This window comes from Cavia porcellus, unplaced genomic scaffold (assembly GCF_034190915.1).
Source record: "Cavia porcellus strain 051 isolate PalLab524CR breed Dunkin Hartley unplaced genomic scaffold, mCavPor4.1 scaffold_30, whole genome shotgun sequence".
NCBI lineage: Eukaryota > Metazoa > Chordata > Mammalia > Rodentia > Caviidae > Cavia > Cavia porcellus.
The window spans coordinates 19,480,169-19,494,454 of record NW_026947513.1 but is presented as its reverse complement, the minus strand read 5'-3'; the positions used below and the strand labels follow the sequence as shown (position 1 = coordinate 19,494,454).

At 44.1% G+C, this 14,286-nt stretch overlaps 1 protein-coding gene across 2 annotated transcripts in view; it reads right to left on the bottom strand.

Annotated features, from left to right (window-relative positions):
- Positions 1-14,286, bottom strand: part of Wdr19 (WD repeat domain 19) — a 70,275-nt gene that overhangs the window by 6,495 nt on the left and 49,494 nt on the right. For both annotated transcript variants that reach the window (XM_063240478.1, XM_003471541.5), the window contains exons 28-33: positions 13,570-13,638; positions 10,261-10,338; positions 5,679-5,775; positions 4,082-4,206; positions 2,049-2,130; positions 526-676 (exon numbers count right to left, since the gene is read on the bottom strand). In XM_063240478.1, coding sequence (XP_063096548.1) covers positions 526-676; positions 2,049-2,130; positions 4,082-4,206; positions 5,679-5,775; positions 10,261-10,338; positions 13,570-13,638 — 602 coding nt within the window. The remainder of the gene's footprint in view (positions 1-525; positions 677-2,048; positions 2,131-4,081; positions 4,207-5,678; positions 5,776-10,260; positions 10,339-13,569; positions 13,639-14,286) is intronic.

Here is a 14,286-nt window from a genome sequence, read left to right as displayed (position 1 = left end):
TGAAGTGCTAAGACCTTTGCAGGACAATGGTTGGTTCTGATTCTGTGCTGCCCAATACAACGACCTGAGCCCCAGGCCACTTGTGAGCCCTTGTATCTGGGGAGTGAGGAGCTAAGCTTTACGGCTGATGCCACTCTAACTGGGAGCGCACAGATGCAGATCACTCACAGCGCAGGGCAGCCTGTGGTAGTTAGCTCCTCCACCTCCTCCTCCTTTTGCTGTCCCACTCGCAGGTGTATGCTGGGTCAGACTATCCAGCCTAAAGCCATGGAGGCTCGGCAGCTTTAAAGAAGTGTCTGTGTAGCCCTACATGCATCCAAGTTCTCAGCCACCAAGGCTGGTCCCTGGCCAGGCTGGCACAAAAGCCCCACTTGCTTCCACTTGCATTACCACTGAGTCACATACATCATCACGATGTTTTCTGCGGCTCTGTAGAACATAATCTTTGCCCCCACCCAGTTAGCAGCCCAGTGCTGGAAAGTGTTGCTGAGAAATGTGACCAGGTAAGGTAGGCTCTCTGCCTACCTGACCATGGCCTCGATCTTCTTTTTGTATTTGGCATCTATCTTGTTGCGGTACTCGGGCCTCATGAGCATGGCCGCAAAGCTGAAGGCAGAGTTCTTCAGGCCTGCTCTGTGGCACTCGATCACGGTGGAGGTCAGGATGGGCACAATGTCTGTAACACAGGATGGTGGGGAGCACAGTAATGCCTGCCCTCGTCACCAGGCCTGACGCGTCTGTGGCTCAGCCGCAAAACACAGCCACGATTCTCCGAGCTTTGCTTTTTTATGCAAAGACCCAGCTAGAATCAGTGAGAAAGGGGCACTGTGAGGGGCCCACACCCCTGATGGAACCTGGCTGCTGATAAATGGGTCAGGCGAACGAATAACTTTATGCCTTTTTCTTTCTTCCAGCATCTAATTTTTTTTCTTTGGGACAGGTCAGGTACCGGAATTAACACCCAAAGAACAGGACCTCTGAACAATTACTTACTACAAATTGCCTAACTGCTTCCTAGAAGGGCTACCTCAGTTTCCCTTCCCACTAGCAATCCTGTCGCACCCTTTGCCAGCAGAGGCATTTGTAAGTCCTTTCTTGTTTTCTATGTTTTTATTTTGAAACAGTGTCCCACTGTGTAGGGCAGGTTTGCCTTGAACTCATGGCAAACCTCTGGCCTCAGCCTTCTGTGTTCTGGGATTACAGGTGTGTACCACTACGCCTGGCAAAAGTTTTCATGTAACAAAGAGAGAATACATTTATAAAACAGGGGTTATAAATTATGGTGGCCAGATCTGACCCTCTGACTTGCATATGGCCCATGAACTAAGAATGGTTTTTATATTTTTAAGTGGTTAGAAAAAAAGAACAACATATTTTTGACATTAAGATTACATGAGGTTCACATTTCTGGGTTGAAGAAGTAAAGTCTGTTGGAACCTAGCCCCGCTCATTCATGACGTGTTGCTCACGCCAAAATGGCAGAGTCGAGCAAGCTGCCAGGGGGACTAAACGGCCCATGAAGCCTAAAACATGTAACATGCGGCCTTCTACAGAAAAAGTCTGCAGATGCCTGTCAGATGTGATGAAATCTCTGCACTGAAGAACGTTACACCAACACTTCTTAGAACAATGAGGCCTTTTTCTTGAGTTGAGCCGATGTGTTACCCACTGAGACAACGACTCAGACTGTTACCAGGCCCGCAGTGTGACCGCTCCCTTGTCCGGGGCTGCTTATCTATAAGAGGGCACAGCAACCTCAGCACCTGGGTGCACAGAAACACAGTAGCGAGCCAATGGGCTTGTGACTGTCACCCTCAGAAAACCCAGCTTGCATGCATGGCCCCTGGCTTGCATCTGGGAACTGGATGTGGGGAGGGGACCCCCAATTCCAGAACTGGCATGTGGCCCCTGCCTAACATTCTTTAGAAACTATGGCTTATGCGGGGCCTCAGCCTTCTGGGAGTCTGCAGAGGTGGCTGCTGGAGCCGGCGAGCACAGATCTCCGAGGAGGAAGTGTGGGTGCTGCCCTCTGATCCGACAAGACTTACGCGATGGAAACTTGCTAATGTTGTTGGCCACTCGGATCAGCATGCGCGCCCCTTTCATGTGATCACCGTTTTTAACGTGGATCTGAAATAAATAATACACTTTATTCTCCTTACAGGCTCAGATCAACCCTAAGTCATGCTTCCTTGCCCCGGAAAACCCTTTGACCATGGCCCAGATCAAGGCTGTCCTGGGGTCCTTGCAGGTTCCCAGCCAGTGTGCCTGGACTTCAATTTCAATGCCCCCTGCAGGGCTGCGGCCCAGCATCATGGCCCAGCTGTCCTGCAGTGGGGCTGGATCTCTCCTCTGTCCTTCACCACAAAAACACCTGCGGCATGTTTACATCCAAGTTTTTCTTGCTCGACAGGGCCTGACAGCTTCCTCTTAGTACTGAGGAGGTGAAGAATCTCCGAGGAAGGCTGGGACATGCCTGGTGCTACATGAGAGGTCAGAGCTGAAGGGGAGAGGAGTGGCGGCTCGACAGGGACATCTGGTGGGAATGGAAGCCACAGGCAGCTCCTGGGTCAAAGAATGAGGAGGACTCTGCAGGCGGCCCACAGCTGAGGCAGGAGGGCTTCTCACAGGAATTCCTCCCCTCCCCGCTCATCTTCTTCCATGCGGTTTCTTTCTAACCTCCACCACCACTGGAGGCTGCACTGGGCTCCTGGGACCTCAGCGCCACCACTCAGCCTCCTGCCTCCTGCTCTTGCTTGGGAAACTCGCTCCCCCTGCCGCCCTGAGGTGGGGTGCACGCTCGCCTGTGATTTGGACTCTGTATACTCTCCTGCATGGTAGCGCTTATAGACTTGTGTCATCTAACAGCAGCTAGTAGGCACATGTGGCTACTGAAATTTAAAAATTCAGGTTACATAAAAATTAGAAACAGAATTATCAGTTGCTGTAGCTGCATTTCAAGTGCTCCACAGCCAGGCTGGTGGCCGCGTAGTGGGCGGCACAGACTCGGAGAGGCTCTGTCTGGGCAGAAAGTTCTCGGGAAACAAGGACTGACCATCGCGGGGAGGCAGAGGGAACTCTGTGCTAGGGAACATCAAGCTTCACTCAGCCTTGTGGTTGGGCCAGAGAACTAACTTAGCACTAATAGCACTTTGATACAACTAAAAATTTGGCAAAATACATGTTAGATTTTGCCTGTACTTTTATAAAGATTTCATGTATATATATAATGTATGCACACACATACATAGCACTAATGTAAATTATACATATAAGTAGTTGAAGACTACATAATCTATTTTGATTCTATTAATTACTAAATAGAAAACTAGACTATACAAATAGAAATAAATATAATCCTGATTTAGTAAAATAAGGTGCACATATACATTTATGGAAATATAGAGAATATATACAACACAGCATTAATAATAATTGTATCTGAATGATAGACTTGAAGCATGGATTATTATTTCATTCTACTAGAGTCTCAAAATTTTCTTGAATATGTATTATTTTTATATTCAGGTGAAAAAGAAACTGTTTTTTTTTTTTTTTTTTTTTTTTTTGTGGTACTGGGAATCAAAGTCATGACCTTGTGCTTGCCAGGCAGGTGCTTATGCCGCTGAGCTAAATCCCTGGCCCCAAAAGGGAAACTATTGAAAACTGGAATTTTATAAAATATACTAATAAACGAATAAACTCTGGATCACCAAAAAGGTTTTAAGTAAATCTTTTCTGGGCACGGGTCATACATCTGCAAACTTCAAGGTGAAAACAATTTGGAAGGACACACGGCAAAGCCCGCTCCCTGCTGCCCCTTGACCTGCTGCCCCTCTGCGTGTCCCCTGCCCCACGGCCCTTCCCTGCTGCCGAGCCCTTTAGCGTGTTCTTCACTTTATTTGCAGGAAATGGCTGTGCATTCTTTTCACTTCTTTTCACACAAAGGCAGCGTATTGCAGAATTATCCAGTGCTTTGTTTTATTGACTTGACATAAAAACCTAGTACTGCTCCAGGGAAAGCGAGGTCCCGGAGGAACACACCTGGCAGGCTGCGTCCCAAGTCCCTCAAGGGCCTCACCTTCACGAGGATGTAACTGTGCAGAATCAAGAGGTTGGTGGCCATCTCGGAGGGGATTTTGATCTTCTGGGATTTCAGTTCTGCGTACATGCTGAAGAGAACGTCGTGTGCGTTGCGATAGTTTCCTTGAAGAGAGGTGATAAAATGACATCACTGCCAAGGACCAAACCTGAGGTCTGTCCAGGGCTTCCTCTAACAAGAGGTTTTGCTAATTATTTATTGCCAATATCTTAGCCATCTCTGCATACGGGAACTTAGCAGCAGGTCTTGCTTTAATCAGTGGTGCCCTCACAGGCCACAGGCCACCCCTGTCGGGAAGAGCGGTGGCGTCTTCCTGCTCGTTCTCTCTTCCTCAGGCATCCACTTGACCCCAGCAGGCGGGGTCAGGAGCTCGGGGTCCTCCTCATGGCCACCCCTGGGCTTCCCCCTTCTGTCCAGGGAGCAGTGTGCTCACTGGTTTCCTCTCTGGCCAGCCTTTCCAAACCTCAGGCATCCCCAAACCCTGAAGCCTCCAGGGTATACCCTCAGGTAACCCCCGCAGCCATGGGCACTCCCAGAAGAGTGCCTGCTCAGCTCGTGCAAAGCCCTAGGGTGGATCCCCAGCACCCCAAAAGTAAACAACCCCCCAAAGGCAGTCAGACCAAGTGCAAATTCTGCATTCACTGTCTTCTATCAACTCTGAAGGGCAGAACCCTGCCCCAGCTCTCTCTGGGTCCTAAGTGCCTGGCACACATGGTAAGGTCTTAGACCAACACAAGCCAGTAAAGTAATGATTGATTTGATTGCGTATTTTCTTTTTTTTTTTTTTTTTTTTTTTTGTCTTTTTCCTTTTTATCGGTACCGGGGATCGAACTCACGACTACCTGCTTGCAAGGCAGGCGCTTATGCCGCTGAGCTAAATCCCCAGCCCCTGATTGCGTATTTTCTAAAGTTGTTGAACATCTAAGAGCTGACTTATAAAAACTAGTGGAAATTGAAGACTACCTCGCTTATTCAAATAAATATTTGCAGACCATGTAAATGAACAGAATCACTCTGCAGATTCTACAGTGTTCCTGTACATGATAAAGAACCAGATCTGCTTTAACACGGTATAATTATCTTCCCCCTCCTAATGTCTCCTACCTAGACCAGGTCAATGCATGCCATGAGAGAAAATTTATAATAAGCCACAGGAGGTGGTGGTCAGAGGTGGTGGACCACAGTGGTCAGAGAAGTCACTGTCCCAGAGACAGAAATTGTGAGGTCACAAAGGAGAGCAAGAAATAAGTCCTATCAGTCCATATCCTCTTGTAATGGTGAATTAGTTTGCTGCTCCAAAACTTAGAATGGCCATCTCCTTAGCTTTCAGGATGAAAACAGGCCCAGATTAGACTTGATCTTTGCCGAAAGGCTGAGAAGTGATGGATAAGAAACTTCTCCTCTTTCCTGGGCAGAAGAGGAGTTGGGGATTGAATCTATTTCCTGTGTGAATAGTAGCTCCAGGGTACAGCACTGGCCTAGCATGTGAGGAGCCCTGGGTTCCATCCTCACCATGCACAAGAACACATGTGCACACACACCCACACACGACATCAATAATGTAAAATGTACCTACCTGCAGACTGCTCTTCCCTGGCAATTATAATGGCAGTCCGGGCAGCTTCTCGGTACTGTTTCAGAGCCATGTACAAGCGGAACAGGTACTTGGCATCCTGACACACAAACCATTAGACAAACATTGCTTAGGAGAGAATCACCCATAATTTTGCATTTCAGTTAGAATCACATTCATGTGCCAGCAACTGAGAATTGATATTGTTTTAAAAAATCCAATAAAAGAATTAGCTCAGTGGTTAATATGTGCCAAGTAGTATTCTAAGTATCTAAATGTTAACTCAGTTAAATCCTCAGGCCTATCCTAAGAGGAATAAGTAAAGTCCTTGTTTTACAGAGGAGAAATTGCAACACAATAGGTCAGGGGCAGAGGCAGGATTTGGGCCACAGTGATCAGGGTTCAGAGTCTGTCCCTGTCCCCCATCCACAAAGCATCTCTCACATAAGCACTTGGAAGCAAACTGTGTTTTTATATAACGTACCAACTTGGCAACACCTTAGTGCATGTAAATTTTCTCTGTTCTATAAACGTTTCTTAGACTTTTGACCATTTTCTAATCCTTTTTTGGGCAAGATTCAATGTACTTTTATTATGCACATATCTCAAATCAGTAGAAAGGGCTTCAGAGTTGATATTAACAGAAATTATTACAAAATTATTCTTAGATTACAAGTAATATGTCACATAAAAAATGAAAAACGCTACCCAAGAAAAGAAAAAAACATCTTGTATGTTTTCACAGCAACAGGTATGTATTCTCAAATTTTGTCTGGCTAATTACCCAGCCCTTACCAAATGCATTCATTCAGTCTCTCAAGGGAATGGTGTAATAGTCAAGATTCCAGAAATTCAACCCAAGAACAGAGTATTAAAAACCACATGTTAGGGAAAAGACACAAATTATCTATAAAGGATCATAACAGCCCATCAGAATCATAACAGACTTCTCAGCACAAACCCTCAGGTCAAGGGCACCCCACAAAACTATCTTTTTCAAAACTGATGGAGAAATCAGATATGCCCATGACAACACCTGAGGAAATCCATGACCTCCAAACCAGCCCTTTAAAATGTTCTAACTTTAAAATGTTAGAAAGAGATAACAAAGACTGCAGCTTTATGAACCCCACCAGCATGAATCATTAGACAAGGCAAGTAATGAAATGGGGGCACCAACAACAGGAAAATAATGCGACAAGGAAGAGACAATACATATCAGTTATCAGTGTAAACGGATGTAAATGGTTTCAATTCACCAATGAAAAGAAATAGACTGGCAGGATGGATCAAGAAACAAGATCAAACAATATGTTACATACAAGAGACATTATAATTTTTTAAAAAAATATTTTGGTACTGGGAATCAAACTCAGAACTTACGCTTACCAGGTAGGTGCTTATGCTGCTGAGCTATATCCTGAGCCCAAAGAAACATATTCAACTAACAAAAAATTTCATAGACTGAAGGTCAAAGGATGGAAAACAGTACTCCATGCAACAAGAACCTAGAAAAAGCCAGGGCAGCTATTATATTTACAGACAAAGTGGATTTCAAGCCAAGACTGATCAGAAGAGACAAAGGGAGGTTATTACATAGAGAACAATCCAGGAGGAAGAAATAACAATCTAAAATAGATATGCACGAAACACCAGCAAACCCAACTATGTAAAACAAACACTAATAAATGTGTATTTTACTGAAAAATCAGATTAGCAGTAATACAATTATAATGGGGGACTTCAATACCTTACTAATCACAAATAGATTGATCAGACAAAAAATAAAAAACAAAAAAATCAGAGTTAAACCAAACCTTTGTAACAAATGGACTTAGCAGGTATCTACAGAGTGTTCCACCCCTCAACAGAACACACACTCTTCTTAACAGCACAAGGGGCGTTCCCCAAAACAGATCCCCACATAACTCATACAGCATGCTTAAGTAAACACAAAGGAACAGGAATCATCCCATGCGTGCTATCACATTATAGTGCAGTTAAATTGGAAATCAGTGGCAAAGAAACCACAAAAACTATATAAACACATGGAAACTATGTAACACCCTCTTGAACAACCAGTGGATCACAGATGAAATTGAAGAAGATATTAGGGAGTTTCTACAATTAAAGGATAATGTCGACAAGACGACACACCAGGACTTATGGGATGCAATGAAGATGGTCCTACTAGGGAAATTTATAGTGGTAAATTTCCACATCAGGAAAACAGAGTGAGCTCAGATAAATACTTAATATTGAACTTCCAAATTCTTTATAATAAATGAACTTCCAAATTCTTGGAAAACAAGAGCAAATCAAGCCCAAAGCTCATGCAAGGAGGAAATTATAAAGATTAGAAATTAATGCAATTGAGACTAAAAAAATTTACAAAGAATCAATGAATCAAGTTCTTTGAAACATTAAATAAAACAGACAAACCTTTAGTCAAACATCAAAAGAAGGAAAGGAAATACCCAAATGAATGCATTTAGGAACGAAGAGGGTGAACTCCTGAGTGCTGGGGTTACAGGTATAATTACTGGGAGGCAGGGTGGGAAGAACACGTTGAATGGCAGGGGAATAACAGAGGACAGAGCGGGAGGGAAGGAAAGAAGTGTCAGAGGGGAGGGGAATGAAAAAGGAAGACCTGAGACATGTTATATACACACACGAGTTCCCTGCGATGAATCTGATCGCTAAGTACGGCAAATACGTACTAACAAAAAAAGTGATTTTAAAAATTGTAAACACTAGAAAAAAGAGAGAGAGAATAGTGCAGACAAACGATGCCACTCAGCGCACAGGTACATGTCCAGTGCATGGTGGACACTGTGATATAAAATACACAGAGGATTCCCCTGGGAGGATTCTGAAACACTTTTTTTATGTAAAGCCTTGGTCCTGCCGGAGACCTGCCCCTGGAGGTAGGTCAGCATTGTCCCTCACCTGGACAGCAGGAACCCTGAGATGCGTTGGAATTAAGTGATGTGTCCAGAGCTGTGGCTTGAATGCTCCACAAAATCCACAAGCTGAAAACCTTATCTGCCACGCAGCGCTTTGACAGCCAGTGAATTAGGTCAGGAGGGCTCGACTGTCACTAACCCATGTCCTCATCTTGGGGCTATACTCACCATTGTTAGGTGGAGTCTCACAAAAACGTGTCACACAGGAAGCCAGGTGCATATGGTAGGTGGCCCTGGCTTTCATCACCAGCATATTGTGGCCACGTCAGCTATTTTTTTTGGCATTGGGAATTGAGCTCAGGACCTCATGCTTGCCAGCCAAGCACTGTGCCACCGAGCTATGTTCCTGACACCAGCTATTCTTCTACTTGTTTTGATTACTGAGACGGGGTCTCACTGCATAGTTGAGGCTGTCCTGAACTCACAGTGAGCCCAGGCTGGGTTTGAACTCACAGTGATCTTTCTGCTCAGCTCTCTCTGAGTAGGTAGTACAGGTGTGCACCACCATGCCTCGCTACTTCAGCTATTCTTACAGAGAAAATAAGCAGGATAATAGCTAGTGGAGGATGGAAACTTCCATCTTATTTCTTTGGAATTTTGAGACAGGGTCTCCCTAGGAATTCCAGGCTGGCCTTGAACTCGCCGCAGTCCTCCTGCCTCAGCCTCCTGAGTGCTGGGATTACAGGTGTGCGCCACCATGTCCAGCTGGAAAACTTCCTTTTTACATGTTACTTTTCCTGTTCTCTATTCTGCTTGAGATGATTTCATCATGTGTCTATGTTAGTTTCAGGGTTACGGCAGCAAGTGGACATAATGGGAGGTGGTTTGGCACCATTTATGGACCTAACGCCCTTGGGAAATCAACTTAATTTTTCTGGGCCTCTGGCTTTATCTGTACAATCAAACAAACAAGTGCAGGATCTACAGTCCTCTCAAGCTGTGACAGGCATCACCCTCTCCTCCAGTCTGTGAGCTGAGTTCTTCAAGGTCGGTCTCCTTGCAGAGGATGAAGGGTGGGGGCTGGGAATTCTCAGAGGCGCACATAGGACCGACAGAAGACTGAACCCCAGGGAGCTTCGCAATTAATTTCTACTTCAGAATGAGTTACTTTTATGTTTAGTATGACATTTGTTGCTTTCCAGAAGTGCTGAAGTATGAACACAGCCCTCTGATTCTTGGGGATCGGTGCTAAGTCACAGTTTCAATGATCTCTTCCCATAACTCTCTGATTTTTTTTTTTCCTGCCTTTTTGAGCAGGGTTTCACTATGCAGTTCAGGCTGGCCTTAACCTCACAGCGATCCTCCTGCCTCAGCCTCCTGAGGCTGGGATTACAGCTGGGATTATAGGCATGTGCAACCGTGCCCGGCATCTTCTCATAACTCCTTGAATGAACAAAACATCTGGGGGAGGCGGTGTGTGGTGAGGGTGGCTGTCTGGCGGGACGTGGCTGCTTCACTGGTGGAGCAAGTTTTAGACTGGAGGACACAGTATCCTCTAGAGAATCTGTAGCTACATGCACAGTTTTACAAGGCTGTGCTGCAAGTGTGACATGAAGAGCAGGCCAAGTAGAGGAACAAAGAGACCGGACCCCAAGTGCCCAGGTGGGTGAACCCCCTACCTTGGGGATGCCATCGTTCTCGCCCATCAGGTGGTCAATCAGCTGGCTGGTCAGCAGCTCATCTTTGGCCTGGCCGACCTATTTCAAAAGAGAAAACCCAGGCAGGTTCAGCAACTTCATCCTAGCCAGAGGTGGTAAACAATGCTCACCTAAGCAAGTGGAATAAAATCCACATCAAATAAAATACTTTATCTATAGTAAAGTGTCTGAAATACAATACTGGCTCAGGGTTTTTCTTCACTCATTTGTAGTCCTTAGTGATGAAATGTATCCTTAAACAGCTTTCCTCAAGGGTGATGTCAAAGTACCGTGCTTTCTTTTGTACAGGGAATATGCCCGGATGTCTCAGGAAAAACCTGGAGCCTCGGGACTGCAGCAGCTCATGAGCCCCAGAGCTGCGCCTTCCACAGCTCAGCAGCCCCATGTCGAAAACTTGAATCTGAAACTTTGAGCGCCAACAAATGCTTGAGGGTTTTTGGATTTTGGAGCATTTAGATTTTGGATTAAGTACGTCCAACTGATAACGTATACCAATATTCCAGAATCCAAAAAACTCCAAAATCTGAAACACTTCTGGTCTCAAGTGCTTTGGGTAAAGGATTTCAACCAGTGTAACAATGATTTTCTGAGCACGCACCAGCAGGAATTTCACAAGAAGGAAAGAAATGAGTGTAGTAGCCATGGGAGCCCAGCAGAGGGCAGGCATGGAGAAACCTGAGGAGCTGCGGAGAGGCCCCTGGTTTAGGCATCTCAAAACAAAGCAGCTCTTTCCTTTATCTGTGGGTAATCGAATAGCTGATGGATAAAAGTTCTACATAAAGGCATTTTAGCAGTCAGTGCATATGAAACTATAATAGAGTGTTATTACTTTGCAATGTTTAATAAAATAATGTAAAATGTTTAATAAAATAATATAAAATTTAGGAAAGCCGCTTTGGTAAACAGTTGGGCAGTTCCTTATTAACATTATGGCCTTGCAATTCTACTCCTAGGTAATATTACCTAAGAGAAATGAAAACACCTGTCCACACAAAACCCGAATGTCCAACTGATAAACAGATAATCAAACTGTGGTGGAATATTCTCAAGCCAAATGAAGTCCTGATGCAGGGAAGCATCTTGAAAACATGCTAAATGAAGGAGCCACACACAAAAGGCCACACATTGTATGACTCCATCACAAAATGTCCACAATAGGCAAATGCAGAGAAAGATTATTTAATAACATAATAAAGATAGTGTGGAATCAGCACAAGGTCAGATTACTAAAACAATAGAAGCTACTAAAGAATCCCAAATCAGAGATAGAGAGAAATAGGCAGGTAGTCATTTCAGCTGTGACTAGTACTCCATGGTAATTCAATGAAGAAAAGATGGGCGTTTTGATAAGTGGTAGGAGGAACTGGACATTCACACGGAAAAACCTCTTGACCCTTACACTTCACACCATATACAAAATCATATAAAAAAGAAAACTAATTCAGGGTGGGCAGAAGCCTAAATGAGAAAATTAAACTATCAAACTTGTAAGGGAAATGTCTTCATGATCATAGGGTAGGTGGAGGTTTCTTAAACCAGCCTAAGAAGCAATAACTATGAGATTCGTAAGTTAGATTTATTAAGACATAAGAATTTCTGTGCATCAAGATACCACTAGAAAATAAAAGGCACGATACACCTTGGGAGATTTTCACAATACATGTTTCTAATGAAAAGACTGGTATCTAGAATATACAACAAAACCCTATAGATGGGTAAGAATAAGGTAAGATGGTACAATTCAAATCTGGGAAAAGGACTTGAATAGCATTGCACCTGGGGATATTCAAGTGTTCAACAGACATATGAAAAGGTGCTTATTACCATTAGTCATCAGAAAATGAAAGCCATAGCGAGAAATCACTATACATCTGTCAAAACAGTTAAGCTGAAAAAGACTAATAGGTGCTGGCAAAGATGTGCAGAGACTAAAATGTCCTATGCTGCCAGTAAACAGGTAAAATCCTATTGAAAGAAATGTTAGGCATTACCTACTACTACTAAAAACACGTACACCCTGTGACCTGAGAGTCCTCCTCCTGGACATATACCCAATAAAAATGAGTACTGTGTTTGGATCCACCAAAAGATATGAACAGCTTTAAAGGGGTTTTATTCATAATATGTCCAATTTAGAAATAATCCAAGTGCGCCTTAACAGAGTAGGGGGAAATAAATGGCAGCACGGTCACACAGGTAGACAACCGCACAGTGGCAAATAAGAGTGAGCCCCTGCCACACGCAACAGCACCAGCGCGTTTCCGGACACAATGCAACCGAAAGAAGAGGACCCAGAGGGCGCCTATGCAGGAGCCCAGCGGCGTGACGCTCACGTAGAGGCAAAGCCAATCTATAAGGCCGGAAGCTGGGTCAGGGGACCCTTGTTGGGGTGCTGAGTGGGAGGTGACCGGAGGGAGCCTTTGGGGCAATTGAGTGTTCTATGTCTGGATCTGTGACGTTCAGAAGATACTGATTTACACACTTGGAATGTGTGACGTGCATTGTCCGCAAGCTACACCTAAGAAACACACCTCCTTATCCTTTAGAGGGGAAAGGAAGCGGTGACTCTGATTTGCTCTAAATGATCCAAGGAGAGAGGATGGGGGCTGAGTAAGATTGTGTGCTGACAGACATCAAAGGTAGATGATGGGAACATGGGACTTGGGTTTGGTTTACTTTTGTGCACATCTGAACATTTCAAAAAACTTTTTAAAATACTGGCATTCTTTTTTTTAAATTTTATTTAAGGAGAAAACGAAAAAAAGCAAAAAGGGTACAAGTTATATAGAATTTCAGAAAAAATAAACAGTAGGAAATTATTAGTTAATAGATTACATATTGTCATCTTAGAAATAGTTGTTCAAGTTACAAAGTTAAAGCATATAAAAGTGGACATTCAAACAGTGAGACTGCAAAGAGTTCTGTGCAATAATCCAACAAAACTCAGTAATATGGTTATCTATCTTATACATTTAAATATACATGCAGTTTTATCCTTTAGAGCACTTTCTTTTCCTCTCTTTTGTACAATGACAATTACAGATTTTGGGTCTTATTACTCCCACAGTTCTTATTACTTTTTTGAAGAGAATAAAACCAAATGTGATATAACAAAACAGAGTCAGTCAAATCAAAAGGATGGACATAATACATATTTGCCTCTTGCTATCTTAAAAAGAATTGCCTATATCATCAGTTATAATAAAACTGAACAAAACAGTAAAGAACAATACTGGCATTCTTAAAAGTTTCCTTACAGAATTTACTTACAGTTTCAATTGCCATTTCTATCGCCATATTGTCTTCTGAGCTTGGGCATTTCAGGAAGTGTTTCAGGGCCTCAAATGAGAAAGGCACAGAGTTAAACACTTGACCGCATTCACACCAGGAGCAACAAAGCTTTCACATACACAAAGTTTGTGGAGGTATTTTCATCTCAGTCAGGGGCTTGCAAGCACTAGGTCTTAAATACATTCTGCAAAGGCTAGAGGCTTAGTTTAAAAAAACAGTAGGACCCAGTTAACCCTCTGGGCTTCTAATTTTGGAGGAAGTTAAAATGCAAGATAATAAAACCCATTTGCTCCTTAACAGACAGTCACTGACAGCTGGCCACTGTGTATGAGGGAGGGGACAGGTCCTGGGAGCAGCACCACGAAGGGTCTGCGACCCTCTGCTTTTTGGGTTACGATCTGACTGGGGAGATATGTGTGACACAGTGACAAGGAAAGGAATCAATTATTTTAAGTTATAATGGTCAAGTCCTGAACATCACACCTGTGAGGAAATGAAATGCTTGAAAGAAAAATGGGCAGCGTTGCCAGCAGGTTTTATAGGCGTGGTGAGGAAGCAAAGGTGGTAATACAGGGGACGGCCTGAGGTGACCAGTGGAAATACCAGCTGCAGGAGGCACAGGTCTCAGACAGTGCACGGTGGGGAGGAGGCCGGTGGGGCGAGGCTGCTGAGGGCCTGGCCAGGAGTCCAGCGCAG